Below are 26,288 nucleotides of genomic sequence, written 5' to 3'. Positions count from 1 at the left end.
TTGAAAATCTAAGTATAACTTTTGACTTTCCCCAAACTTAATTACTAACAGCCTACTGTTGGCAGAAGCCTTACCATTAATTTAAACAGTCAATTAACACATATTTGTTATATGTATTATATACTGTAATCTTACAGTAAAGTAAGCTACAGAAAAGAAAATGTTACAAAGAGAATCCTAAGAAAGAGAAAATACAGTTGCAGTGCTGGACTATATTTAAGAAAAAAAATGTATGCGTAAGTAGACTCAGGCGGTTCAGACCTGTGTTATTCAAGGCTCAGCTCTATTCAGTGATTTTTTTTTCTAGTGTTTAAAGTAGAAAAATAAATTTCCTGAAAGTAATATACTTCAAAAATCACCTTTGGAAAAACTCTATATTCACCAGATCTTCTGAATTTTTTTAATGCTGGCAAGGTATTTATTAACTTATTTATTTACCTACTTATTTATTTATTCATTTATTTATTTGTTATAGCTGATACCTTCACTCTTGCTGGGCAACGACCAAGTTCAGTACCTCATTCTCCAAGAATTCTTCCCCCCAAGTCTCTCGGTATCGAGCGAATCCATTTCAGAAAGTCGTCTGTCAATGAACAGTTTGTGGACACCAGGCAGTCCAGGTGAGAAGTCGCATCATCAGTATCCCAGAGCCGTGAGATCTTTCCTTCAAAATGGCTGACACTCTTGGCGTTACCCTCTTTGTCCTTTCCAGAGGGATTATCTTATAAAACCACACATAGAAACTAACCCCATCGTTTGTTGCTGACAGGAAGTGCAAGTGTTTCTAAGAGATCTTTTCAACGCATTTGGCAGTTTCCTATATTGTAAAGTCTGCTTGTTTATGTTAGGTTCTCAGGAGCATTATTTATAGCCTAGGTTTGGATATAATGTCCAAAGTTTAGTTTCATAACCCATGCTCTCAGGAAACCGACATTAAATATCACTCCATCAGTGCAAGTGACAGAAATGACTTCTAATCTTCAAATAGAAATGAGACTCCAACTCACTTTAATCTGTAAAATAGATGATAGGACTTTTGTCTCAAATGTTTTAGGGAAATATTATCAGGGAAATAACATCAGGTTGCAAAAAGATGACAGACTGATGATTCTCAGAATTTGGCTGCATAGATCAATACTACTAAAAAGGTACCTGGGTGGCTAGGTTGGTTAAGCATCCAACTTCGGCTCAGGTCATAATCTCATGGTTCGTGGGTTCGAGCCCCACATAAGTCTCTGAGCTAGCTTTCAGCACCGACAGCTTCAGCTGAAGCCTGCTTCAGATTCTATATCTCCCTCTGTCTCTGACCTTCCCCTGCTTGTGCTCTGTCTCTCAAAACTAAATAAAAAACATTAAAAAAATAGTCTACTAACTAAAAAAAAAAATAGGACCCAAGATAGGATTACCAAATGTTTACTCTGTCTAATCAGAATATTCAAACAAAGAATACTATGATTTCATGAAAAAAATGACATGTAAATAAAAAATACAGCCATTGTCATAAAAATAAGACAATGAAATTAACATTTTGAATACTAATTATATGTCAGACATTATTCAAAGTGCTTTAATATGTGTGAACAAATTTAATCTGCACAACTATCCTGGTAGAATGACTACTGTCATTACCTTTTACAGGTAAGTCCACCCAGGACCAGAGAGCTTGAATGACCTGTTGGGTGCATCCACTAGTAAATGTTGGAATCAGGATTTGAACCTTAGTAGCCTCACTCCAAAGCCTGTGATGTGATTTTAGCTAGTACATTATATTGCATCTCAGCGAAGGTGGAAGTTTCTCTTAAAGTAAAGGAAGAATTATTTAATCTAAATATGAAAATAAAGCCAGCACCTTGTTGCCTTTCTCATTTCTCGAAGACCAGTGACAACTTTTATCACCTGTCAGCCAGAGTTGTTAGCAGTTAGAACTATTGCCTTAAATAATAGAAATCCAAGTCTCAAGCTGTGCTGGCTAATTGAATCAATAGTAAATAAAATTAAAAATTCACTTCCTTGGTCATGCTAGCCACATTTCAAGTGCTAACAGGCACTTGTGAGCTACTGGCTATAATATTGGACAGCACAGATTAGCACATTTCTGTCATTGGATAACACTGGGCAAGTGTATTTATTATATTAGGGAAAACAAAGCTATTGTAACAAAAGGAAAAATTATAACTAGAAATCTTATCTTAAAAATTTTTATACCTACTTCCTTAATTAATCGCTTAAGATGGGTTTGCTCTTTGATCCAGCAGTTTTACTTGGAGGAATTCTTCCTGTTGAATTAGTTAACTACAGGATGCTCCTCACAGCATGTGTACCTTAGTGACAAACTGAAAATAACCCAAATGCTCAACTAGTGGAATGTTTAAATACATTCCAAGTTCTTTACAGTGGAATGCTAAACTCTCCTTAAAAAAACATTGTAGATGAACATTAACCAACACAGAACAGTAGATAGAGGATTTTTTTAAAAAAATTTTTTAATGTTTATTTATTTTTAAGAGACAGAGTGCCAGCTGGGAGGGGCATAGAGAGGGAGACACAGAATGTGAAGCAGGCTTCAGGCTCTGAGCTGTCAGCACAGAGCCCGACGTGGGGCTCAAACTCACAAACTGTGAGATCGTGACCTGAGCTGAAGTCAGACACTTGACCGACTGAGCCACTCAGGTGCCCTGTAGATAGAGTTTTTTTTAATGTGGATTTTGAAAGAGAAAGTACAGTAAGATCTTTTTTGTTGTTGTTGTTAAAAACTGTGAATGCTTATAAGTAAATATGCTTAGTAAAAATGTCTGAAAATAATGTTGACTGGCTGTATCTGAGGTTACAGATTATAGACATTTAAATTTTCTTGTTTTTAATCTGTATTTTCAAAATTTTCTGCAATGAACTTGACATGCTTTGGTAATAGTAAAAATGTAATCAAAGTCATGTTTAATTAACGTACTGACTTTAAATTATGTTCTCACTATGCTGGAAGCAAACAAACCGATGTAAGGATGTTGCCTTCTTGTCCACAGGCCTGAAAACCCAGCCTGCTGGCCAAATCCATCCTGCGACCTAGTTTGTGTGGCCTGTGGGCTAAGAATGATTTTTGTATTTTTTTTAATTTTCTTTTTTTTTTTAATTTTTTTAATGTTTTATTTATTTTTGATACAGAGAGAGACAGAGCATGAGAGGGGGAGGGGCAGAGAGAGAAGGAGACACAGAACCGGAAGCAGGCTCCAGGCTCTGAGCTAGCTGTCAGCACAGAGCCTGATGCGGGGCTCGAACCCACGAACATGAGATCTGACCTGAGCCGAAGTCGTAGGCTTTACCGACTGAGCCACCCAGGCGCCCCATATTTTCATTTATTTTTGAGAGACAGAGAGAGACAGAGCACAAACAGGAGAGAGGCAGAGAGAGAGGGAGACACAGAATCCGAAGCAGGCTCCAGGCTCTGTGCTGTCAGCATAGCAGGGGCTTGAACTCACAAATTGTGAGATCATGACCCAAGCCGAAGTCGGACACTTAACTGACTGAACAATCCAGGTGCCCTTGGTTTTTGTATTTTTAAATAGCTGAAGTGGGGGGCGCCTGGGTGGCTCAGTCAGTTAAGCCTCCAACTTCGGCTCAGGTCAGATCTCACGTTCGTGGGTTCGAGCCCCGCATCAGGCTCTGTGCTGACAGCTAGCTCAGAGCCTGGAGCCTGTCTCCAGTTCTGTGTCTCCTTCTCTCTCTGCCCCTCCCCCTCTCATGCTCTGTCTCTCTCTGTATCAAAAATAAATAAAACATTAAAAAAATTTTTAAAAATAAATAGCTGAAGGGAAAATCAAAAGCAGTAATATTCTGTGATGTGAAAATTATATGAAATTTGACTTTTAGTATCCACAGCCAAGCTTTACCCATACACAGCCAACCCCATTCACTTACATCTTGTCTACACTGCTTTTGTACTTCAGGGACAGAGTAAAGCAGTCAAGACAGGACCACCTGTCTAGCAAAGCCAAAAAGATTTACTATTACACTCTTTTCAGAAAAAGGCTTTAATGCCCCTGCACTAGTTGGTTGGGGGGTTTTTGTTTTTGTTTTCTTGTTGTTTGTTTGTTTTTGAGAGAGAGAGGAGAGAGCATGAGCCAGGGAGCAGCAGAGGGGAGAGAAGAGAGAATCTTAAGCAGGCTCCACGCTCAGCACAGAGCCTGATGTGGGGCCTGATCCCATGACTGTCAGCCGAAATCAAGAGTCTGCCACTTAGCTGACTTAGCCAGCCAGTCATCCCTCCGGTTGCTTCCAATCTCCCTTATTCAGTATGCTCTTTAAAAATTTAAAAAAAAAATTATTTTTCTTTCTTGTTTATGACTCAGAGAGATCACTCATGTTTCCCCTCAATCTCACCTAGGACATACCAGGCTGCTAAACCACAAACCTTTCCCAGTTTTCTCCTATGCTCCCTTCAGTTTCCAGTAAGTTCCAAATCACTTTATGATGTTTGTCAGAGATGTTGGGAGGCTCAACGTTTCTGGAATTCTTTTTACCATCACAGGGAAATGCTGTCGACACACAGCAGCCCTTACCGAACCCTTGAGAGGCGGCCCCAGGGAGGACGGAGCATGCCCACCACACCGGTTCTCACCCGCAACGCCTACAGCAGCAGCCACTTGGAGTAAGAGCACTTCTGTCCAGCTCCTTGGACTCTGCCCATTTTTGCTTTAAAGTTTTCTTTACTTTGTTGTGTTTTTTAATCATTTTAAGGGACTTGATGCAGAAGGACTATTTTACAGTCTACATTTTCAATGTACTTTTTAAGTTTACTTATTTAATTTTAGATGGAGATAGAGAGAGAGAGAATGAGTGGAGGAGGGGCAGAGAGAGAGGGAGACAGAGAATTTAAAGCAGGGTCTGTGCTGACAGCAGAGTGCCCAAGAATGGGGCTCGAACTCATGAGATCGTGACCTGAGCTGAAGTTGGACACTTAACCCACTGAGCTACCCAGGCGCCCCTACTTAATGTACTTTCAAGTACAAAGGAAATGTACTTGAAACTATACTTTGTTCGAATAGATATTAGATTTTTTTGTGTGCCTGGATTTTCCCAACCAGACATCACGATTTGTTATTCAGTGGTAAGGATGAAGACAATGACAGTAACGAAAGTTTGAAGTGTTTAGTGAAGGTTTTGCTAGCTATTTTTGATGTACGATATTACTTAGACTGCACAACAAGACTCATTGTAGATATCAGATACCATTTTACCCTCTCATTTTCCAGAGGCAGAAGCAAGAATGAGGGAGGTTGAATGTCTTACCCAAGCTGGCACAGCTGGGAAATGGCAGACCCATGACTCAGCCCAGATATGCCCGGCGTCAGAGCCAGGCTCTCCCCCATGCCTTGCTGCCTTCACCCTAGTCTGTCTCCTGTCGTCCCGTCGGAAGAGAGGAACCTCCAAAGACCCATTGGGATTTTGGGCTTTTTTAGGCTTTGATACAAGTTGTGCATCATCAGTTTATCCTCCCTACCCTTAAGTAAGGCTGTGGATTGCACATTTGATAGAATCTGGTCCTTCTCTCATTTGGACCACGACAGTGAACTTGCGTGGGAACCAATGGATTACATGAACAAATGGATTCTCTTGTGCAGTCAGCTTTGGAAACCTTAAATGTTTTCATTTGTTTGCTTGTTTTGAGAGAAGGAGGGGGTTAGAAGGAGAGGGAGAGGGAGAATCTTAAGCAGGTTCCACCCCCTAGGCAGACCCTGACACAAGGCTCGATCTTACAACAGTGAGATCCTGACCTGAGCTGAAATCGAGAGTTGGTTGGACACTCAACTGACTGAGTCATCCAGGCACCTACGGAAACCTTTAAAGTTTTATAGCAATTCAGGGGTGATTAAATCTCTCAACTGTGTGTTTGTGTTTTTAATTTTGGTCCTCCTTTCCTTCATTCTCTGTTACAAGTTTGCCTTTCTCCTCTTGCAGACCCGAATCTTCTTCCCAGCACTGCCGCCAGCGGAGTGGAAGCCTTGAGTCTCAGTCCCACCTGCTGTCTGAGATGGACAACGATAAGCCATTTTTTTCCCTCTCCAAATCCCAAAGAAGCAGTAGTACGGAAATCCTGGATGACGGGTCTTCCTACACCAGCCAGTCAAGCACAGAGTATTACTGCGTGACGCCTGTTGCCGGCCCCTATTACACTACTCAGACTCTGGACACTCGTTCCAGGGGCCGGAGAAGGTCCAAGAAACAGAACGTTTCCACTTCAAATTCAGGAAGCATGCCCAACCTAGCACAAAAGGATAGTTTGAGAAATGGCGTCTACACAAAGAGTCAGGAACAGCCTTCTTCAAGTTACTATATTGCCGGGTACACGCCATATGCAGAGTGTGACCTTTATTACAGTGGCGGCTATGTCTATGAGAATGACACTGAGGGACAGTACAGTGTCAATCCTTCCTACCGGTCCTCGGCGCACTACGGATACGAGCACCAGAGGGACTACAGCAGGTCCTTTCATGAAGACGAGGTCGACCGGGTGCCCCATAACCCATATGCAACTCTCCGGATGCCCAGGAAGGCTGCTGCCAAGTCAGAGCACATCACCAAAAACATCCACAAGGCCTTAGTTGCAGAGCACCTGCGTGGCTGGTACCAGCGGGCCTCTGGACAGAAGGAGCAGGGCCACAGCCCCCAGACTAGCTTTGACTCGGACAGGGGATCGCCGAGATGCCTGGGGTTTGCTGGCCTGCAAGTACCCTGCTCTCCCAGCAGTCGAACATCTTCCTACTCTTCAGGTAAGAATATGGCCGAGGCACTTGATACCCAGATTGAATTTACGTCATGCTCCCGGCCCACATTCCCCTCCCCCCGCGCCCCAACCAAGTTCCTCTCAGGGATCATGGGACCAGTACTCAAGGTCATGAGACAGGTAGCCATTCTGTGAAGCCACAGTAAGAATTGCCAACTTAAAAACAGTCCTCTCCGGCTTCCCAAAGAACGCAGCCCATGGGAGTCCAATGGAGCAAGTTGTAGACTCAAAGGCAGCAGATGTTCACTGAGCAGTTACTCTATGCCTCCCTGTGTTAGGGGCTTTCAAATATTGTGTCTTTTCTAGGTCTTACCTTGATAGCCACATCTCATAAAAGTGTTCAGGTCACTGATGTTTGATATGTTCAAAAATAGAGCAAACCCTTCAGGTAAGCCGAAAACATTAGGATTATACACCCTCCTTCAAGCAGGAACTTGATCATCTAAAGGGAGTTTGGTTTGCATGTTCAGGTAGCTATGTGAGGCTCCTAATAATTATGAGGGGAGCCAGGATTTACTAAACACTGTTCCTGGCACTGTTCTAAGTACTTTGCATGCCTTGACTCAATGCAGTAATCATTTAGACTCTTCTTTACAACTGATTTAAGGGATTCTCAAAGATAATTTCGATTAGAGATAGTCCCTTTAGGCATTGACTTTGGCCCCTCCCCCCATTAAAACCCATGAAGAACTTCCTGCTTACCCCCATTTCCCCCAGCTGTGCGAGAAATGAGGAGAAAGAGGAGTATCTGCCTATGGGTTCATTTATCCAGCAAACAAGCAGGCATGCCCCAGAAGCAGGGAAGCCCGCGTCGACCCAGTCTCTGGCCTTGAGGAGCACACAGTCTAGTTAGCAGCCAGAGAAATGTATACAAAGAAGCACTTTTAAAGCTCTAAAACCTTGAACTATGTAAAACCTGAGGTCATGTGTTCTTGCCCCTGCTTTCAAGCATGACCCCTTAGTAAGACAGCACACAGATTCCCAAATCATTGAGTAATAATCTGTGAAAACTGTGCCTTTAAAAGTTTCATAAGCTTGTTGACCAGAGGCATTTCCATGGAGATTTCTATTTGGGTTTAAGGTCTCATCTGTTTTCGTAGGACTTTGGACTTCCGCTAGGGCTTTCCCACTTATTACCACATCTAACATACAAAAAGGCTCCTGTCCTGTCATTTACTCCTTGTTATTTATGACTTAGGGCTAGAAAGTGCCTTTCTTCACCCTAAAGTTGAGGGCATTGCAGGAGAATCTTTCAGAAACCAAACCTGGGGACAGTGTTAGAAAGAAAGAACCAAACAAGGATGGATACTCATCAGGGCAAGGGCTGGGGTAATGCCTTTTTAAATAGGCCAGAGAGAAACAGGTGTACCTCCAAGCCATAGTGTTACTCGTGCTTGGCTCACCATCTCGGGCAAAGGTAAGAACAGAGACAATATTTCCTTGTTCAGACCCAGTAGGAGCCTACCTGGTAACAGGAGAATTTGGCCCCACAGACCAAAAAGCATTACATTGTAGTAAGGAATTAGAGGGATAAAATTAGACCTCCTAGAATTCCCTCTTGGAATTTTCCTTATTCCTGTCTACATTTAATAGCTACAAAAATGTATTTCAACAGACATGCAAACTCGCATCATCATGGAGAAAAAATTTCCTATTATTTGCCAAATTAGGGGTTTGTTAATGCTTTCCAGCAAGCTGGTGACTCAGTTTTAGTAGAAATGACAGCCACCATCTCTTGGCAACTTACCCTGGGCCACACAGCATTCTCAGTGTTTTACGTGCACTATCCCATCTAATGTATGCAACAGTCTGTGCAGTGAGTGCCGTTGTTGTGTTTATTACAATTATCCTAATCTTGCCGTGGAGGCAGTTCTGGCTTAGCGAGTTGACATGACTTTGCCCAAGCCCCAAAGCTAGTAAGTGCTGGAGTGGCAATTCTACTGCAGCTCTGACACCTTCACCACCAAGCCCAACAGCTCCTGAGTCAGAGTTAAGAAACATTCTTGGAAACTCAAAGTGAGAAAATTACATCTTTGAGTCAACACCTCACGGCGTCCAGGGCCACAGAGGAGTTTTGAAATGCATCTGTCCTACACTGGTCACAGGGGCTTTGTGGGTGTGAGAAAGAAGAGGCAGAGGGTGACTGCCGGGAACCGGAAATGGATGGGAGCCGGAAGGACCCATGAGCAGTGTGGGTCTTGGACCACCAGCCTGGCATTGTGATCACCTTGGGCATCCTCGGCACAGGGCAGGGCTGGTTTTAGAGAGAAAACAACAAACACCAATGCTAAGACATTCACTGCACTTTGTTCCTAAATTCTGCCCTTGTCTTGATCCAGTTCAGTCACTCAGTAGAGCTAATTCTCTTCTTCCTGAAATGTCTCCCGTTCTAAGTACCCTCCCCACCCCTTCCCCCCCACACACACTTTTTTTTTCAGTCAAAAAGTGTGCATCAGTTCTGCTAGTAGCTGATGTTGCCTTGGGCAGAGGAACAGTCTTGTCCCAACAGATTGACTCATGGAGTGCTTTTCCACCAAAGGCCTGCAGGAAACTCAAACTTGTTGCCTTAACTTTACAAATAAAGCCTTATATATCTAGCCACCATTGCCCGAATGGAAAGACTCTCTTTATATATGGACATTTTTTTCTACCTGTCGTTTAGGTTATTTTTTATAGCATGCCTTTCAAGTAACTTTATTCTCATCAATAATGATACCGATGATAGTTACCATTTTGGGGGTGCTTACTCTATACCAGACAAAATGTTAAATATTCTCATATATAATCTTATTTAATTATGATACCATCCCTATACAGGATATGTTTGTATTATTATCCCCACTTTACAGGTGAAGAAACTGAGGCTTAATGAGAATAAACTATTTGCCCAAAGTCACATGACCAGTAAGTGACTCTACTGGAATAGAAAAGAACTCTGTTGATTACAACCATTGGCTCTTACTCTCTGCACACAGATAATTATAATGTACATTTAAATGGCCTAAATAGTCTTCACTTTGAATATTCCCACTAATTTTGTCTCTTTCCATTTTTATTTGTAGTATCTTCTACAAATGCTTCCGGGAGCTGGAGGACCCAGGTAGCTGTAGGGCTGTCTGACTACGAGACCCCGGCACATTCTTCCTACACCAGCTGCTACGGCAACATCTATAATCCTTTGCCCTCTCCAGGCAGGTGAGAAAGCAGTGCTTCAAAATTCTATTAGCCTATTCCTGGTGAAAAGAATTCAGGAATTCTATTTTATTTTATGAATGCTCAAGGATCGTAAGACAATATATAGCCCGTAGGCCAAAACACGCTGCCACCTGTTTTTGTAAATTAAGTTTCATTGGAAAATGGCCATGTTCATTCATGTACCTATTATCTATGAATGTTTTTTGCTTTCTTTTTTTTTAATTATTATTTATTTGTGGAAGAGCAAGAGACAGCGTGAGCAGGGGAGGGGAAAAAGAGAGAAGGAGACACAGAATCCGAAGCAGGCTCTGAGCATCAGCACAGCGCCCACTGTAAGGCTCAAACTCACAAACTGTGAGATCATGACCTGAGCCGAAGTCAAATGCTTAACCAACTGAGCCATCCATGTGCCCCATATTTATGGCTGTTTTTGTATATCAGGCCTTTAAAGAAAAGGTTTGTTCACTCCTAATATAGATCATTCATTCTAGACATCTGGACATTAAAATCTGTGTCTGAAGTTTTGTTTTATTGAAGTTTTGAAGTTTCGTTTGTTTTCAATTGAAGTGCTTAAAACCATAGTATAGATATATCCATTTATGACTCTTCTAGAACCTTGTAAGAAAAATATCTCTACCCCAGAAAGGGTTGTCCACACCAAAATTCCTTGGAGACAGTTGGTAGGCTTGATTTCAAACATTTGCTCCCTTTCTGTGTCTGACCCTGTGTTCTTTAAGCTACAGACACAACCAGCTGTCATATTTGTAATCATGGTCCTTTGTAAACATTTGAAGGAAATGTACAAGAACAATTTGTTAAAATGTAATTTTAAAAAAGACTGCAAACTCTGCATTACACCTTTTTCACGTCTTTGTATATACAGGATGAGTTCAGTTTGAAGAGATCATTTCTTCCTATCACTTTTCACAGAATATCATTCACACCCATGGTGCCAAGAAATAGAGCATTTTCTGCTTATTTTTATTTAAATTTGCTTTAGGCCAAATTGCTTCAGGAATAGGGAGATTTACATAGACAGTAACTTATAAAAGTGTCTAACCTGTTGATTTTAAGAGTTTAATTTCTTGCTTTCCTTTTTTTTTATTTTAATTTTTATTTAAATTTCAGTTAGTTAACATATGTGGTAAAATTGGTTTTAGGTGTAAAATTTAGTGACTCATCACTTCCATACAACACCCAGTGCTCATCACAAGCACCTTCCTTAATTACCCATCACCTGTTTAGCCAGCCCCCACCCACCTTCCCTCCAGTAACCCTCAGTTTATTCTCTATAGTTAGAGTCTCTTATGATTTGCTTCCCACTCTCTTTGCTCCCTTCCCCCATGTTCATCTGTTTTGTTTCTTAAATTCCAGATATGAGTGAAATCATAATTTAATAAATTACTCAGTGTTATAAGCGCATTAGAGGTATTATTCAACCCCCAGTTCCTTCTTTTTCTTCTCCGTGTTCCATGAGAGTTTTTCTTGGCTTGAACTGTTAAACCAATTGTTCCACCTCCACAAAGGGTGTGCTCTAAATAGAATTTTAGTGAAAATATACCTCAGAGGACTTCAGATAGCTTGGGAGCAAGAACTAAAATGGCTTTGGCCCAAAATTGGAGCTGAAGTTTTTCAATTCAGCTCTCATCATTTTGTATGGTTCATTTGCAGATTGTTTTCCTATTTGTGTACTTTTACGTTCCTTTTTTGTTGAGGGAGTTAGAAATGACATAAAACAATCAGCACATAAGATGGTTCTAAGATCCTCGACACCACTTTCACTGGACTCAGGAAGGTACTAAACATTTTTAGAGAAAACACGTTTTTGCCAAGTGTGCCTTTCTAGTTCAGCCAGCCCAAGATGGCTTGAATGGGAATCTGATGTCAGAGGGGCGGTGATGTACAGGAAATTAGAGACTATTTAAAGATCCCTATTGTGTGTGTGCACATGCACATAATATGAGCTCATTGTGGAAACTTAGGAAAATAATAAAGGGATAAATAAGTAGGGAACAATTTACTTATAATTCCATTTAGAGATAGTCTCAATTAGCATCTTGACACATTCCCCCATTTTTCTGTATCCATTTTTAACGTGGTTGTAATGATAAACTTACGTACAGTTTTACATCTTTCATTGCCTATGAAACCCCAATTTTTTACTTAATATCACAACATACACATGTTCTTATATTTTTAAAAACTCTTTAAGCCTTATTTCGTGGCTCAGTAAATATGCCATACTTTATTTAACAGTTCTATATTTTGAATTTTTAGATTTTCTTTTTTGTTCATTACAGTTCATTGTAATGCTGCTGTTAACATCTTTCTACAAAATATTTGTCTCAATTCCAGAATATTGCCTTAGGATACATTCCAATAAGTAGAATTAATGGATTAAATTGAAAAATATATATTTTTAAGTCCTTGCTTTCTGGAAAGATTTGCCAGTTCACCCTCCCAGCAACAGAGGTACAGGTGTTATTTCCATCTAGTTGCCTACTGAGAATATTTTTTAATGGTTTTACTTTTTGCTTTTGAGAGAGAGAGAGAGAGAACATGCGCAAGCGCAGTCAAGTGCACAAGTGGGGGAGGAGCAGAGAGAAGGAGAGAGGATCCGAAGCAGGTTCCATGCTGACTGGAGAGCTCAATGCATGGCTTCAACTCAAGGAACTGTGAGATCATGACCTGAGCCAAAGTTGGACGCTCAGCCAACTGAGCCATCCAGGTGCCCTAAGGATTTATTTTTTATTACACCCGGAATGATCAGTTTAACTTGACCTTTTACCAATACAAGTAAAATGACAGCCATCGACCAAGTGTTAGAAATTTGCTATAAAACTGTGTTATTTTTGATGAAAACATAATTTTTAAAATAAGAAAACAATTTGGTTTCAAAATAAGATAAAAATAAAAAACTTTAGGGGCACCTGGGTGGCTCAGTCTGTTAAGCGTCCAACTTTGGCTCAGGTCATGATCTCACGGTCCATGAGTTCGAATCCCGTGTAGGGCTCTGCTGTCAGTTCAGAGCCTGAAGCTTGTTTTGGATTCTGTGTCTCCTCTCCCCACCCCTCTTCCACTCATGCTCTGTTTCTCCCTGTCTCTCAAAAAATGAATAAACATTAAAAAATTTTTTTCATAAAAAAATAAAAAACTTTAAATCTGCCCTTAAATTAAAGATTTGAGTATATTTTAAATAAATGAAGTACATATTATTTAGAGATCCTTTCTCCCAGGGTACAAATTTTTACCAATAAGAATTTGTTTCCGGGTCTGATGTGGTATAATTGTCAGTGGCATAAACTTTCTAGAATCATAAATGCTGAAGTCTCTCATTATCTTACCTAGTATATAATACAGTCCAGTTCTTGGCTATTTGCTGCAAACTGTGTTTTCAAATAACTGTTTTTCTTTCACTTCCTGTTTTCCATTGGCCATCCTCTTCCTCATCTAACTCTACCAAAACTAGGCAAAACCGAGGGCTTCTGTGCCAGAGAATGGTTGTGTCTCCAGAAATGAGATCAGTTTTAAGTTCTCTTTTGCTAAGTGTAGCCAGCAGTAGTAAGTACAGCCCTTCAGATGTCTGTGTTGCTTCTTGCTTAGCAGGAGTTTGCTTGCTCTGACTGGTGTGTGGAGCTGGGGAAGTCTGACTTTGTGTTTATATTAGATGAAACACTAAATACCTGCTTTCATGGAATATTTCTTTCCAAAGCTCTTCTTCCAATGACTTTCTAATCCTTTTTACTAAAGAAATGTCAAAGAAAAAGAAATCTACTAACTATCTAATCTATTCTAAACTACTACTGTAGGAATGAAGTTCTGCTGATTGGAATGGTTTGTATAATAGGAAGCCTTCTTTGGATCTATCCTCCAGATATGCCTGTGATTTTTATATGTGATGCTGTTTCCAATTTGCTCTTGACCAATACATCCTATGGGTGTAAAACATGTCCTTAGGTGGCCCTTCCTGCCTTTAAATATATTCCTTTGTCCCTGAGAAAAGGATCTAGTATATTCCCTGAATTTGGAGAATACTTAAAATGTGGCTGTCAGAAATACTTTTTAAAAAGCTAAAAATATGACTCTCACACAAAGAGAAAATAGGCGTATGTCAAAGATCTATTTAACCCATTAATGAGAGAACTAACAGAATGGTTAAGTTGCTTCTAAGATAATTCAAAAGACTGAATTCAACACACTGAAAGATAAAATGCTGGAATAAGATTATGGAATTAGATGAAAAAAACAGTTTATATCTCAGGGCAATAAAACTTTAACCATAATCCTTTTACACTAGACAGAAGTTCTTTGTTTTTCTCTCAGACAAAAACCCTACAAATTAATGTGTAACTTACCACAATCTGGGTCCTGATCGATGGTAAAGGAAAGTGAGACAAAGGAATATCTCTCCTGAGAATTAAGTACACCTTGCATGGGCCTTTTCGACAATCCTCCAGGAGGTCAATGAAAAGAGCGCACAGTCATGCTTTGCCTTATTTCCAAGTGTCGGATATTGTCTTAACAGTGACTTCTACTAATTCTTTGAGTAATCTTTGTACTCTGGGAATCAGAATCACCACAAGTAACAACTTTCCTGGTTTCCTTTAATAGACAGTACACGGAGATCAGTCAACTGGACAGTACGGATGGAAACCGGTTGGAAGAAAGCCTGAAGAGCAGGGAGCAGAGGCTCTTTTGGCATGAAGATTCAAAGCCTGGAACATTAGTCTGAACTGCACTTGGACCTCTTGACCCAGCACCGCGTTCTCACACTAGTGTGCCTTGCAAAGTGTGTTCGTCTTCCCAGAAAGCTATTTGGCTTTAGAAAGCTAAAGGCATCAAAGGTTGAAGAGAGGACTCCTGTTGCCCTGGAAGTGAATCACCCTCTAAGGCCATGTAACTGCCCCTGAACCACATGCCTTTCCAACTCCAGGCACTAACCTAACAGAGCAAGGTGGAACCATTGCCGAGGGCGGACTCAGCCTTTTTCAGTAGCAAGCACTTGGTAAGGGAATAAACGTTGAAGGCAAACCGCAAAACTGTGAAAAGTGCTTTCAGGGTCTTTAATTGGAAGGAAGGCTGGGAAATTTCAGAGCACAATTCACAATGATGAGAAAAAGGAAAACGAGAAACTCCTTAGACATTGTTCACCATCAGAAAGTTTGGATTTGTGAGCCGGCGACGAATAACATGCCCTTTCTACATGGACGTGAACAATTTAGACAGTATTGGAAAATTACTTGAAGAGAAGCTGGATTTTCATGAAGTTCTGAATGATTGTAAATGTTTTTAGGATATTATAAAGAGTGATGGTTTTCATAAGCACCGTAAAATGGGTCCCAGAAAGACTTATTGCCGTAGCATCCTGTAATATAACTTTATGGTAGCAGATTGGGGAAAACAAATCAGCCCCCTGAATAATTGACAAACTCTGCTTGGAGAATTTTCTAAGGTACAATATCACTGGGATCCTTCTTTCTTTCTACACCAGTGGCCTGGTGGGTTATTATTCAGGCTAGTAACTCTCCAACTTGGCTATCATATGAAATGGCAGAACTGACATGGAGAGTTTTTCTAATTAAGAGTTTGAAAAAGTATTTTAAGGTAATACAGAAAGAACCCAAAACAAAACAAAATGACAAAACAAAAGCCACATCATTTTCGATGAATTGCGTGCCTTAAAATGGTGAACGTTAGGAAAGTAAGCGCATTGTCCTGATTCCACAGAGGGTTCTAAGTCACCAAGTGACAAAAACAAGATTAGTCATTAAAGAGGAAAAAACACAAAAACGCACACACACAAAACAAAAAACTCCAAGCTGCAGTAGATTTAATTATGAGGCTAAAACTACCTCATACTTTACTTGGAAGAACTGATTAACTATGGTTTATTGTAGGTTTTAAAAAAATTCCATATTCCAGATTGATCTTTTTTGTTATCTTCACTCTGCTTCAATATTTCATAAAAGGTGCTCCCTCCCCCCACTTTTATACAGGTTTCATGTTCATATTGTGAATAGAGAAGTTTCTGAACAACTTTTTTGGAACATTTTCTATCTATATTCCAAAGCATGTAATATATACATAAAGATGATTTGTTAAACTGGTCCTTAGTCATTTGTATCATTAAAAATGAAGTTTGGGTAAAGAATTTGGAACAAAGAAGACATGCAAAAAAATAACTTATTCCTTTTTGCATATTTGTATCGCCTTCTAGAAACAGAAATACTTTTGCATATTCTTTTAATGTTCTGACTTTTTTAAGACCTATTATTTTTTTACATAGGTCAATAAACTGAAGGTGTGCTACTGAAAATGTTTACGTGTTCTTCCATTACATTCAGGGTTCATATAAAGCCGTTTAAAGTGCTCTACTTCATGTAATCATGTTGGACAAGATGGCAGATTTTTAGTTATAGTATTACCATATTTTGCTGATGCCAAGATGCACATATTTTCATATTTACATCTTTGAAATCAGGATGCATCTTTTGATTGATGGCATGCTCTAAATGAATTGGCAGTGTTTTTTTCTTTCCTAGTGCTACATAAAATAATGCTGTGTCTTACAATAAAGTTGTCTTAGAATTGATGGAATACGGTAGTTTATTGCCTCACTGAGGATGACAGATGTGAATTTTTAGGCTTCCCAATCTTGCGAATGTTGTTTCTTTGTAAAAAGTCATTCATCCTAGTTTTGCGGAGTCGCAAATGGGTCTTTTAAATTCAAGAAAATGTTTCATCTGACATGTATTTATCCTGCACAATGGGGAGAAGGGAATGGGAAATGAAACGTGGGAAGACTTTAATACTTCTGTGCAAGTACCTTAGATGGAAATAGCCTTCTTCTGTCCAAGAAATGGAATGCTCGGAATTGCAAGTGGGTCTTCAAAGAACACATGGAACTTGGCTCCCAAATGTTTAAGGAAGGTAAAAAAATAGAAGCACGGGGGGCTTGCTGTATGATATTCCCCCCTGCTATCTTTTTAAGAAAACCTCTCTCAACTGCATTTGTGGTATATTTATTAATAATCAAAACATGGCAGAAGCAAATTGTTCAACATAACACATTGATCCGCTTCTTACTACAGTATGCGATATAGTCACGATAAAAATTTAAAATTCAAACACAAAGCAAATATACAAGATGAGAGCATAATTGTGCCCTGGGAGTCTAACATTCCAGATGTAAGAATTGTTTTTTTTTTCAGACGTGTTAATTTATTTTATAGTAGTTCAGAGTTTCTCCTATGCATATGGTAATTTTTTAATATAGCATCATATTACAAGTAGAGTTTCCAACTTGTTTCTTTACCGAACTTATCTTGGGCTTCTCTGTATCAGTATATATTCTGATCTACCTCATAAAGATGTATATTTTACAAGGTGGATTTTTTAAATTGCTTCACCTTCCTTGCTGTTCATATTTTTTTCTATATTTCAGAAAATTCTTCAAATTTCTTTCTTGTACTCATAAAAGCTTAATGTTATAAGCAATAAAGATTCCAGAATTGTCTCAAACTATTAAGTTTGGCCTGTTCTTAGGAACAAAGGTTCAGACTAAAGAGTTCCTTCAAATGTTAGTCCTTAAGAGCATTCAGAAGTAGAATAATGACTATTATCAGGACTGTGGAAAACTTTGGATTATTTTCTATAGTAGTTATGTTCCAAGGAAAGTCAAGTTTTTTAAATTTCAACTCTTGTGGGCCTATAGTATTGTGAAGAAAAATAAAAATGAATTACTAGGGAAAAAGTTAATTTAAAAAATGAATTCCTAGAGAAGTGGAATAAAACAGATACAAAAACACACATTCCTCCTGCTCATTATTACACTCATCAGACAAAGTGATTCTGTCAAGTTGCAGGGCACCTGGGTAGCTCAGTTAAGCATCTGACTCTTGATTTCCGCTCGGATCATGATATGGTTGGCAAGACAGAGCCGCACGTCGGGATCTGAGCTGTTAGCTTGGGATTCTCTTTCCCTTTCCTCCCCTGCTCACTCTCTCGAAATAAATAAACATTTAAGAAAAACCTACTCTGTCAAGTTGCAATCACAGTTTCTAAACACAGACTCTTACTTTTCTGTACTTACCTTGATCTACATTCCAGTAACGGGGCTTCTTAACAACCCTTTTAAAAAATTATCCTCATGGGACTCTTCTGCCTCCTCTCCACCCCCATCCTTGTGCCAACTGTGGAACAGCAAAAAGAAAAGCATGTCCTGTTGCAAAAAGGAGTTGACAGTCATAGAATTCTAGTTCAATGTGTGCCAGCCTGCTGTGCTAAAATGCTTCATGTGTACCTGCTTCTTCAATCCCCGCAACGGCGCTTGCTATTATCTCCATTATCTCCATGGGACTGAATTTGAAAACTGGGAAGGTCAAGTAATTTGTCAAAAGTCATGCAGCTCTTAGGAGAAAAGCAGGAAGTAGATTTTGACTCGGCAAACACCAAATCCTAACTACTATAGCCTTGTTCCGTGAAAAATTTCTCTACAGTCAGGGTACCAAATAAGATTTTTTAAAAATGTATTAATGAAACTTGAAAACACACTAAGCTCATCTGCTCTTGTTTTGTTGTTGTTGTTGTTTGGTTTTCTGTTTGTTTGTTTCCAGTATCAGTTGCAAAAAGGCAAAGGCAGCTGTCCGTCTGAACACAGGTAAAGATAACCCTTCTCTGTTACTACCCAGGCTTGCAGCCCAGTGGGCTGCATTATTTATTGCTGTGAGCGCTCATCAGTGGACCAAGTACATTTGTTAAATTATTTTCAAGTCAATAAAATGTCTCACACCAGTGAATATACTTGTTACAATCACAGATAACCATAATGAACTAAATATTGATCAGTAACACTGAAAATATCTATTGATCTCTCCCCATTTCTGACGGTTCAGGGCAGTGTGATAATATGAAATGTATATGCTCTTCTACCATGACCCCAAGGACCCCTCTCTGAATAGACCTCTAACCGTTGTATGTGCTTGTGGGCTTTCAGTCTTGATTCTCCTTAGAAAGAGTGAATCAGGGATTAATCTCCTCTTAGACTCTGAGCCCAGTCCCAAAAAATCCTTCTAATATGTCCAACCTCTTCTACTTTTGATGACTCATGAATCTATCTCCCCTGCAAAAGAAAATAGGAAATCTGCAACAAGATTTATTTTGGCAATACTTAGCTGATTCTTCTAACATTTATCTTTCTCTCTATCTTCTGTCTATGATCTATCTATCTATTTGTGAGAGACAAAACACAAGCAGGGAAGGGGCAGAGGGAGAAAGAGAAAGAGGGAGAGGGAGGGAATCTTAAGCAGGTTCCACGCACAACACAGAGTTCAACATGGGGCAGGATACCATGACCATGAGATCATGACCTGAACCAAAACCAGGAGTCAGATACTTAACTGACTGAGCCATCCAGGTGCCCCAATACTTAGCTGATTCTTAACGTTAGCACCCCCACAAACACGTTTTCTCTCTTTTGTTTTGCTTTTGAATGGCAGCCATCGTGACAAGAATGGTGTATTGGTACCAGGGGAATGGGGGTGGAAGCTGACGTTTCTACTGAGTTTTAGACAATGCTTTTTACACTTAGGAAGTCCCCAAGGTTTAAAAGTTCTGTGATTGTAAACTGGGGCTGTACCACCTGCTGCAGGCCATTTGGAAATGCGTTGCTGCACTTTGAATCCCCCAGCGATTTGGAAATAGTACTGGCATTTAGGGACTAGGGACATCAAACATAGGATGGTCCCACACAACAAATAGTGGTTCTATCCAAACTACCCAAAGTGACTCCCATCCAGAAACCCTGGGCATCTCACCTAGGAAAAGGTGTTAAATCCACTTCTATGGGTGCTGCCTTCCAGTCCTCTAGCAGAGATGTCTCATTTTGAAGGGTACAAAGGGGACAGTATAGATGATTGTTTCTTGAGGGTGGGGGAGAGATTGTATGTGATTTGAAAAACCATACATCCAGCAAATATTAGAACACCAACTATGTGTCAGTCACTGTCCTAGGCGTGAGGATAGAATGTTTTCCTGAAGCTGACAGTGCAATCAAGGAGGGAGAAACAGAAGTGACCAATGTGAGTAACTTGTCTTACGAAAGCCAAGTGTGATAGAAAATGCCATAGGTTATTGGGACATAAGGGGGCGTTTGGGGCAGCCATGCTTCAGCCCAGGCTGGGGGTTGGTAAGAGAAGGTCCAGTTAAACAAGAAGGAAAAGAAGCTCTTGCAGGGTTAAGAGAATGTCATCATGGCATTTGCCAGAGCCCTAAAGCTAAAACCAGCTTAGTTAGTTTCAGAAACTAAAAGAATAGGAGGATGTATTATTCCAGGATTAAAGCAATATGGGAAATTAGAAAGAAAACTGCCATTTTTGAGTTCTTGCTATAGTCCCAACAACCGGGCTAAGTGCTGTCATTTGATTTAATCCTACAACTGTGTGACAAACATGGTGTTATCCCAGCAAAGAATATAAAGAGAGGGGCTCAGAAAGGTTACCTCTGATCTCAGTTACATGACTATGCAGTAAGTTGTAAAACCCAAATTCAAACCTATGTTGGTCTGAGTCCAAACCTCATGCTCCTTATGAACCATGACATTATAAAAAACAATTGCTTGTCAAACATCGGTCTTAAATGGAAACAAAAGAAAGTGAAAAGAGAAAGAAAGGAGCAAACAAAAGAGCTGCTCTGGAAGGAAGAAGGAACCAAGGTCAAGGGGAGGGATGGACATCGATCGGAAAGGAGAAAATGGGGAAAAAGACAGGCCAGGCCAGGCTGCAGTGTGTGGGTTTTTAAGATGCGTGCTTCAGACACTTCTGACTGGGGGGTATCTTGAAGATGCTGCTGATGAATGGCCAAAGAGGGGGGTGGGGGAGAATTATCTTTGCAGAAAGATGGAGGAAGAGAGCAAATGCATCTGAGGAATGCACTCAAAAGGTCGTGAACAGTCTATTAGACTAGCCCTTGTAATCTCCCATCCCTGCTCCCTGGCAAGACGAACATGTAACTTTCCCGAGAAATCCATTCTTTATATTGTCCTCTCCTCATTTCGAAAGAAATTAGCTCCGTAAGGAGATTAAAGACTGGGAAACCAGAGGGAGAAAGATCTCATCAGGCAAATTTCCCCGAGACTGGGAAGGGCATTCTCCGCAGCCCTTCAATTACCAGAAGATACTGGGTGTCGGGCTGGACACCACCATCTTCACAAAGCAGTGGTTAAGTGTGTGGGCTTTGAAGTCAGGCAGACCTGGAGACAGGCTGCCGGGCTTGAGATCAATCCCAGCCTCACCGCTGGTTGTATGATCTAGGGTAAGTTTTCTAACTTCCCCGGGCCTCAGTTTCTCCCCCAGTACCCATCACACAAGGATATTTGCAGGCTAAACAAGACATTGCATGTAAACAGTGAGGCATAATATCTAGTCTTCAGCAGGTACTTTGTGAGATATATTATTTCCTGTAAGAAAAAGGGAAGTGATGTTTAATTTTACATGAGATCTTGGCAGTTGGGGTTTGGGAGGATTGGTACTGCCTTAGTTTAGCTGCAATTCATCATTGTGGAGAGCTGATTACATCTCAGGCACTGTCATGGGCCTATAGGAAGACTGTAATATTTTTTTCTTATTGTGGCCTTAAAGCAAATTTGCAATTGTTAATTGCAAACAAAAGCTCAAGGAGGTTAAGTGCTTTACCCTTGTTACATGTCTACAAGGTACCCAGGCCTAGACTGCCATTCACAAATGCATAGAACCGACTCTTTGTAAAGAATGGTATGTGTCACTCTGGAAGCTGCCATGGATGGAAGATGCACCAAGGTTTAGCCCACGGAGTCAAGATGAGCAAGGTGTTTTCCAGACCTGGGGGCCAGAGCTCTCCGCAAGGCCCGGACTAGGGCATCGTGCGCTTGCAAGGGCCTGAGAGGGAATAGTGAATGACGCCTTAAATTGGGTGCCCTAGGGGCCTCTCTTGCTTCACCCCGGGCTTGGCCCCTGCTGCGGGCTCCAAGACTGTACCTGCCCGTTTCTGTACAAAAGAATGCAGAGGAGTGGCCAGGTTCAACAAAGGAAAAATCGAGATGCTAGATTAAATTTGAAAAACAGCTGTAACTGCCAAATTTTAGTCATTTACTAAAAAAAAAAAAAAAAAAAAAAAAAAAAAAAGTAGTTACCTGTAGGACGTCCTGGAAAACACATCTCAAAGCAACACCAAACGAAATCATTAAATCCAGAACAAGTACCATAGATACAGGACACCTGGCCAGGCCATTTGCCAGGCCACTGCCCACTGGCAGGTGGGACAGTAACAGATGCCTGAGAAGCTCTTGGAGACGATTTTCTGGAAAGAGAAGGATCACACTCTCTGGGTCCATGAAGAGGTTCCCCCTGCTCAATCCGGAGTTTTTCCTCAGACCAGAAACCTTCTAGAGCACACCTAATTTGGCCTGACCACATGCATAAAATGTTTGGAAGTTCTGAAGAGCACGCCTGAGAAACACCTTTTCTAAAAAGTACTTCTCTCTGGCCCGCAAGTCAGGCTTTTACAAAATTGGTCAACGAGGACACCTAGAGGCCTGCTTGGGTTATGACAGTCAGGAGGTTTCTGATAGACTGTGATACTGAATTCAAATCCTATCCGTACAAATTTCAGTAACCCTGCAGGAAAAGAAAAATCAATTTTGAATGTCCAACACTTCAATGTATTAGCTCTGTCTTCTTGGGAAAACTGTAAAATTTTTAAAACTTCACCTTCCTATAAAAGAGATAATAGTAATTTTAACAATCTCTTAGTATTATAAGAGTTCAATAAAATTATGCACTTAGGGAGGTTAGCACAGTGCCAGGGACATAGTAAGCCCTTATAAATGTTTCTTGTCGTTACTATTTTCTAGCAGACACTACAAGGAAGTGTAATATAAGAGAGGTATTATTAATATTTAATGTTGTTATTGAATTTAAATGTTAATACAATTAAAATAGTAAATATTAATACTTAAGATTCATTGAGTGCCAGGACCAGGATGAGTGTGAAGTGATTGAGCTTTTTTTTCAGGTGAAAAAATGTAAAGGGGCATCAAAAACCCAGCTGAGAGGCGCCCGGATGGCTCAGTCAGTTAAGTGTCCGACTTCGTCTAAGGTCATGATCTCATGTTTTCAGGTTCAAGCCCCTCATCGGGCTATATGCTGATGGTGCAGAGCATGCTTGGGATTTTCTCTAAGTGAATAAATAAACTTTAAAAAAAGCAGAACACCCAGCTGACAAGATAAACAATATTTAAATGCAGTCTTTTTTAAAAATCAAAACAGGCAAAGAAAATCATGATGAACAAAATATTAACATTTCAAAGAAAGGCAGGTTGAGGATTCCTGGTCGTATCTTTTTCCTCAGGCTCCATTATTGCTGAGCACTACACTGCTCTGTGCTAGCACTTAATCCTAACAAGCAGAGGAGGCAAGTGTTACATATACCCATTTTACAGATGAGAAAATAAAAACCCAGAGGGACGGCTCAGGTATACTGCCCAGAGCCACATAATGAAGTACAGGGCCAGAAATCTCCCCCAGATTTGAATGATTCTAAAGCTCATGCCTTGCTTTTTCTATGTCATTGATAGTTTCCATTCACAAAATGATTCAGGGCTCAAGGTTCCCTACCACATGGTGTAATTTCACTTGTGCTATGTTTAGAGTTGTCAGATTTAGCAAACAAAAGGGTGTCCAGTTAAGTTTGAAGTTGAGCTAGATCATAAATAATTTTTAGTATGTCTGTCCCATCCATATCCTTTATTTTGCCTGGGAGCTCTCCTCCCCAGCCCATCACCAAAGACACCAGACAGTTTAATAAACAGAGCTCACAATTTCAAAATGGAATAGATCTGCTGGTTAATCCCGCCATTTGTGAACTGAGCACAGATCGGGAATGGCTTTTGTAGAGTTACAAACCCCTCCTCCTAGCAAAATAGAAAACTGGTTTAGTATTTTAGGCTTAAAGGCAAAGGTACAGTTTGAGCCTCATCTGACTTTACAAAGCCCTTCTTTTGATCTTTGCAGAGATGTTCTGTGATGAGAAATTACAAGCCTGAGTTGAAATAAAATAAAGGAAATGCTTTAGGCATTCTTTGCTGCATGTCCTGCAAATGCTATTTGTTATTTTGAGATCTCTGGCTCCAGGCAGCATAAATTGTTTCCTTGGCAGAGTAATATTCTGAACCCTAATGATTTGCCTCCATTCACAGTACAATGAAGATGATTGAGAACAGATGAAATTCATTCTTAAAAAAAGACAATCATGTTACCCACCTGGAGCTGAACCATTAGCAAATTTCGGCCCCTTAGAGCTTAGTAAATTGAATATATTGTCAGAAATTATTTCTTCTAATAATGTGTCTGCATGCAGATGAAGAAGGAGACAAATATTTCAAGGCTGAACTAACCTGAACTTTAAGCACTATTTGAATTATTAAGTTTTTAATTATGTAAGAGTGAATAATTAAAACCTGTCCATGGATTTTTAGGCAATGGCATGGCTTGAACAAACATTTTAGTTTCTAATTTACACCCTACCTACCCAGTGAAAATTTCCTAGATCTCTCCCAGATTGATACTGGGGGGGGGGGCTACCCTCTTCCCCCATTTGGCTGTCAGCTCTTAGAGAACAGAAACCATGCCGTATTTAAATATGTGTTCCAATTAGATTCTGAAACCAATTCCTTATCTAGCAAGTGCTTGTGGGAATGTGTGGTAGTTGGTTAGGGTTGCGTAAACCAAGAGCCACAAACTGCGATTTAAATACAGAAACGGATTGCCTCAGCTTTCTGGAGTCCGAGATAGGGGGCTGGCAGATTTGGTTCCTGCCGGGGCTGGGAGGGGGAGTCTGTTTCATGCCTCTCACCTGGTTTCTGGAAGTTTGCTATCAATCTTCGGCATTTTGTGGCTTGTAGACACATCACCCTGTTCTCTACCCCACCCCCCACCTTCACATGGCGTTCTCCCTGTGTGCATGTCCCTGTGTCCAAATTGACCATTTATTTAAAAATTTTTAATGTTTGTTATTTACTTTTGAGAGAGACAGAGTGTGAGCAGGGGAGGGGCAAATAGGAAGACACAGAATCGGAAGGAAGCCCCAGGCTCTGGGCTGTCAGCACAGAGCAGGATGCGAGGCTTGAACCCTGAGCCACGAGATCATGACCTGAGCCAAAATCGAACGTTTAACTGACTGAGCTGCCCAGGTGCCCCTAAATTGCCTCTTTTTTGTAAGGACACCAGTCATATCAGTACAGGCCTTGCCTAAACTAGATCTCATCTGTAAAGAAGACCCAATTTCCCAGTACGGTTGCCTTCTAAGTATTACAACTCCACATATCTTTTTTGGGAAAGACAAATTCCACCCCATAACAAATACCAAATGAAGAAGAAAAATCACCTGCATCTGCAGGATGTGTTTTCGAGGTTCAAATAAGACAAAATTATACAAAGCTCTAGCTGTTTTAACATTTTAACAGTCTCAGCAGATTCTTGAGAAGATTTGGGGAGGTAAATTCTCTTTCAAAATTGCCCTGAATGATATTGAAGTAAAGATAACTCAACCAAATCAGGATATAGATAGATGAGAACAGATTACTGATTAGCACTGACCTAGTGCATCAGAATCTGTATTTGCATGAGATCCTTAACTGATGCACAGACACCGTGAAGACTGAGGAGGAATGCATCGGCTCAGTCAGAGCATCTGAAGGTGAACCCAATCGCTGATTTTGTTTTCAATTGTCAGGTGATGCTCATATGCATCATGAGACACGAGAACCAGCGCGCCATAGCGGGTCCCTCCTGCGTGTTCTCTTAATCTGGGAATCCCCTTCCTGCTTTTGCAGTGTGCCTGTCTCTAAAAAAGGGGCATTTGGCCAGTTCCCCAGCCCTGGGGAGCCATAGCACACAGTTTGAGCAAGACCACCGTGAGAGACACCCGCGACCGTCCAGACCCGCTCGTGGAATTCCAGGTAATGTTGGTTAATCTGAACCCTAGGTATCCCTGGGAGCCTCCTTGACGTGTAGCTTCTGATTTGGGAGGTCTGAGGCCCGGAGTCGGACAACTTCAGCATTCTCAGGGCATGCCTTTGTTTCCTGGCCCTGGCCGACACTTAAGTAGCAAGACGGTACCATCTTCAGCCTCCCTTCCGTACCAGCTTTTATCTGTTATACATACATACATACTCTGCTTTCTTATATGACACAGGTGTCCTTTTCCGGAACTTGAGTGGAAAAGGGGGTGGTATTTACTAGAAAAATACTAAAACTGCAGTAATCTAACTGGTCTCCTCCTT

General features: G+C 40.6%; 1 protein-coding gene across 2 annotated transcripts in view; it reads left to right on the top strand.

Moving 5' to 3' along the window:
• FRMD4B (FERM domain containing 4B) overlaps positions 1 to 16,565 on the top strand; it is a 169,132-nt gene extending 152,567 nt beyond the window's left edge. For both annotated transcript variants that reach the window (XM_029918214.1, XM_029918215.1), the window contains exons 19-23: positions 476 to 620; positions 4,523 to 4,642; positions 5,953 to 6,764; positions 9,841 to 9,973; positions 14,585 to 16,565. In XM_029918214.1, coding sequence (XP_029774074.1) covers positions 476 to 620; positions 4,523 to 4,642; positions 5,953 to 6,764; positions 9,841 to 9,973; positions 14,585 to 14,705 — 1,331 coding nt within the window. In that variant the 3' untranslated portion in view covers positions 14,706 to 16,565. The remainder of the gene's footprint in view (positions 1 to 475; positions 621 to 4,522; positions 4,643 to 5,952; positions 6,765 to 9,840; positions 9,974 to 14,584) is intronic.
• Positions 16,566 to 26,288: the final 9,723 nt, after the last annotated feature.

Source organism: Suricata suricatta, chromosome 12 (assembly GCF_006229205.1).
Source record: "Suricata suricatta isolate VVHF042 chromosome 12, meerkat_22Aug2017_6uvM2_HiC, whole genome shotgun sequence".
Taxonomy (NCBI): domain Eukaryota; kingdom Metazoa; phylum Chordata; class Mammalia; order Carnivora; family Herpestidae; genus Suricata; species Suricata suricatta.
Note: the sequence above shows the minus strand (reverse complement) of the source record. Positions and strands in the feature narration are given on the sequence as shown.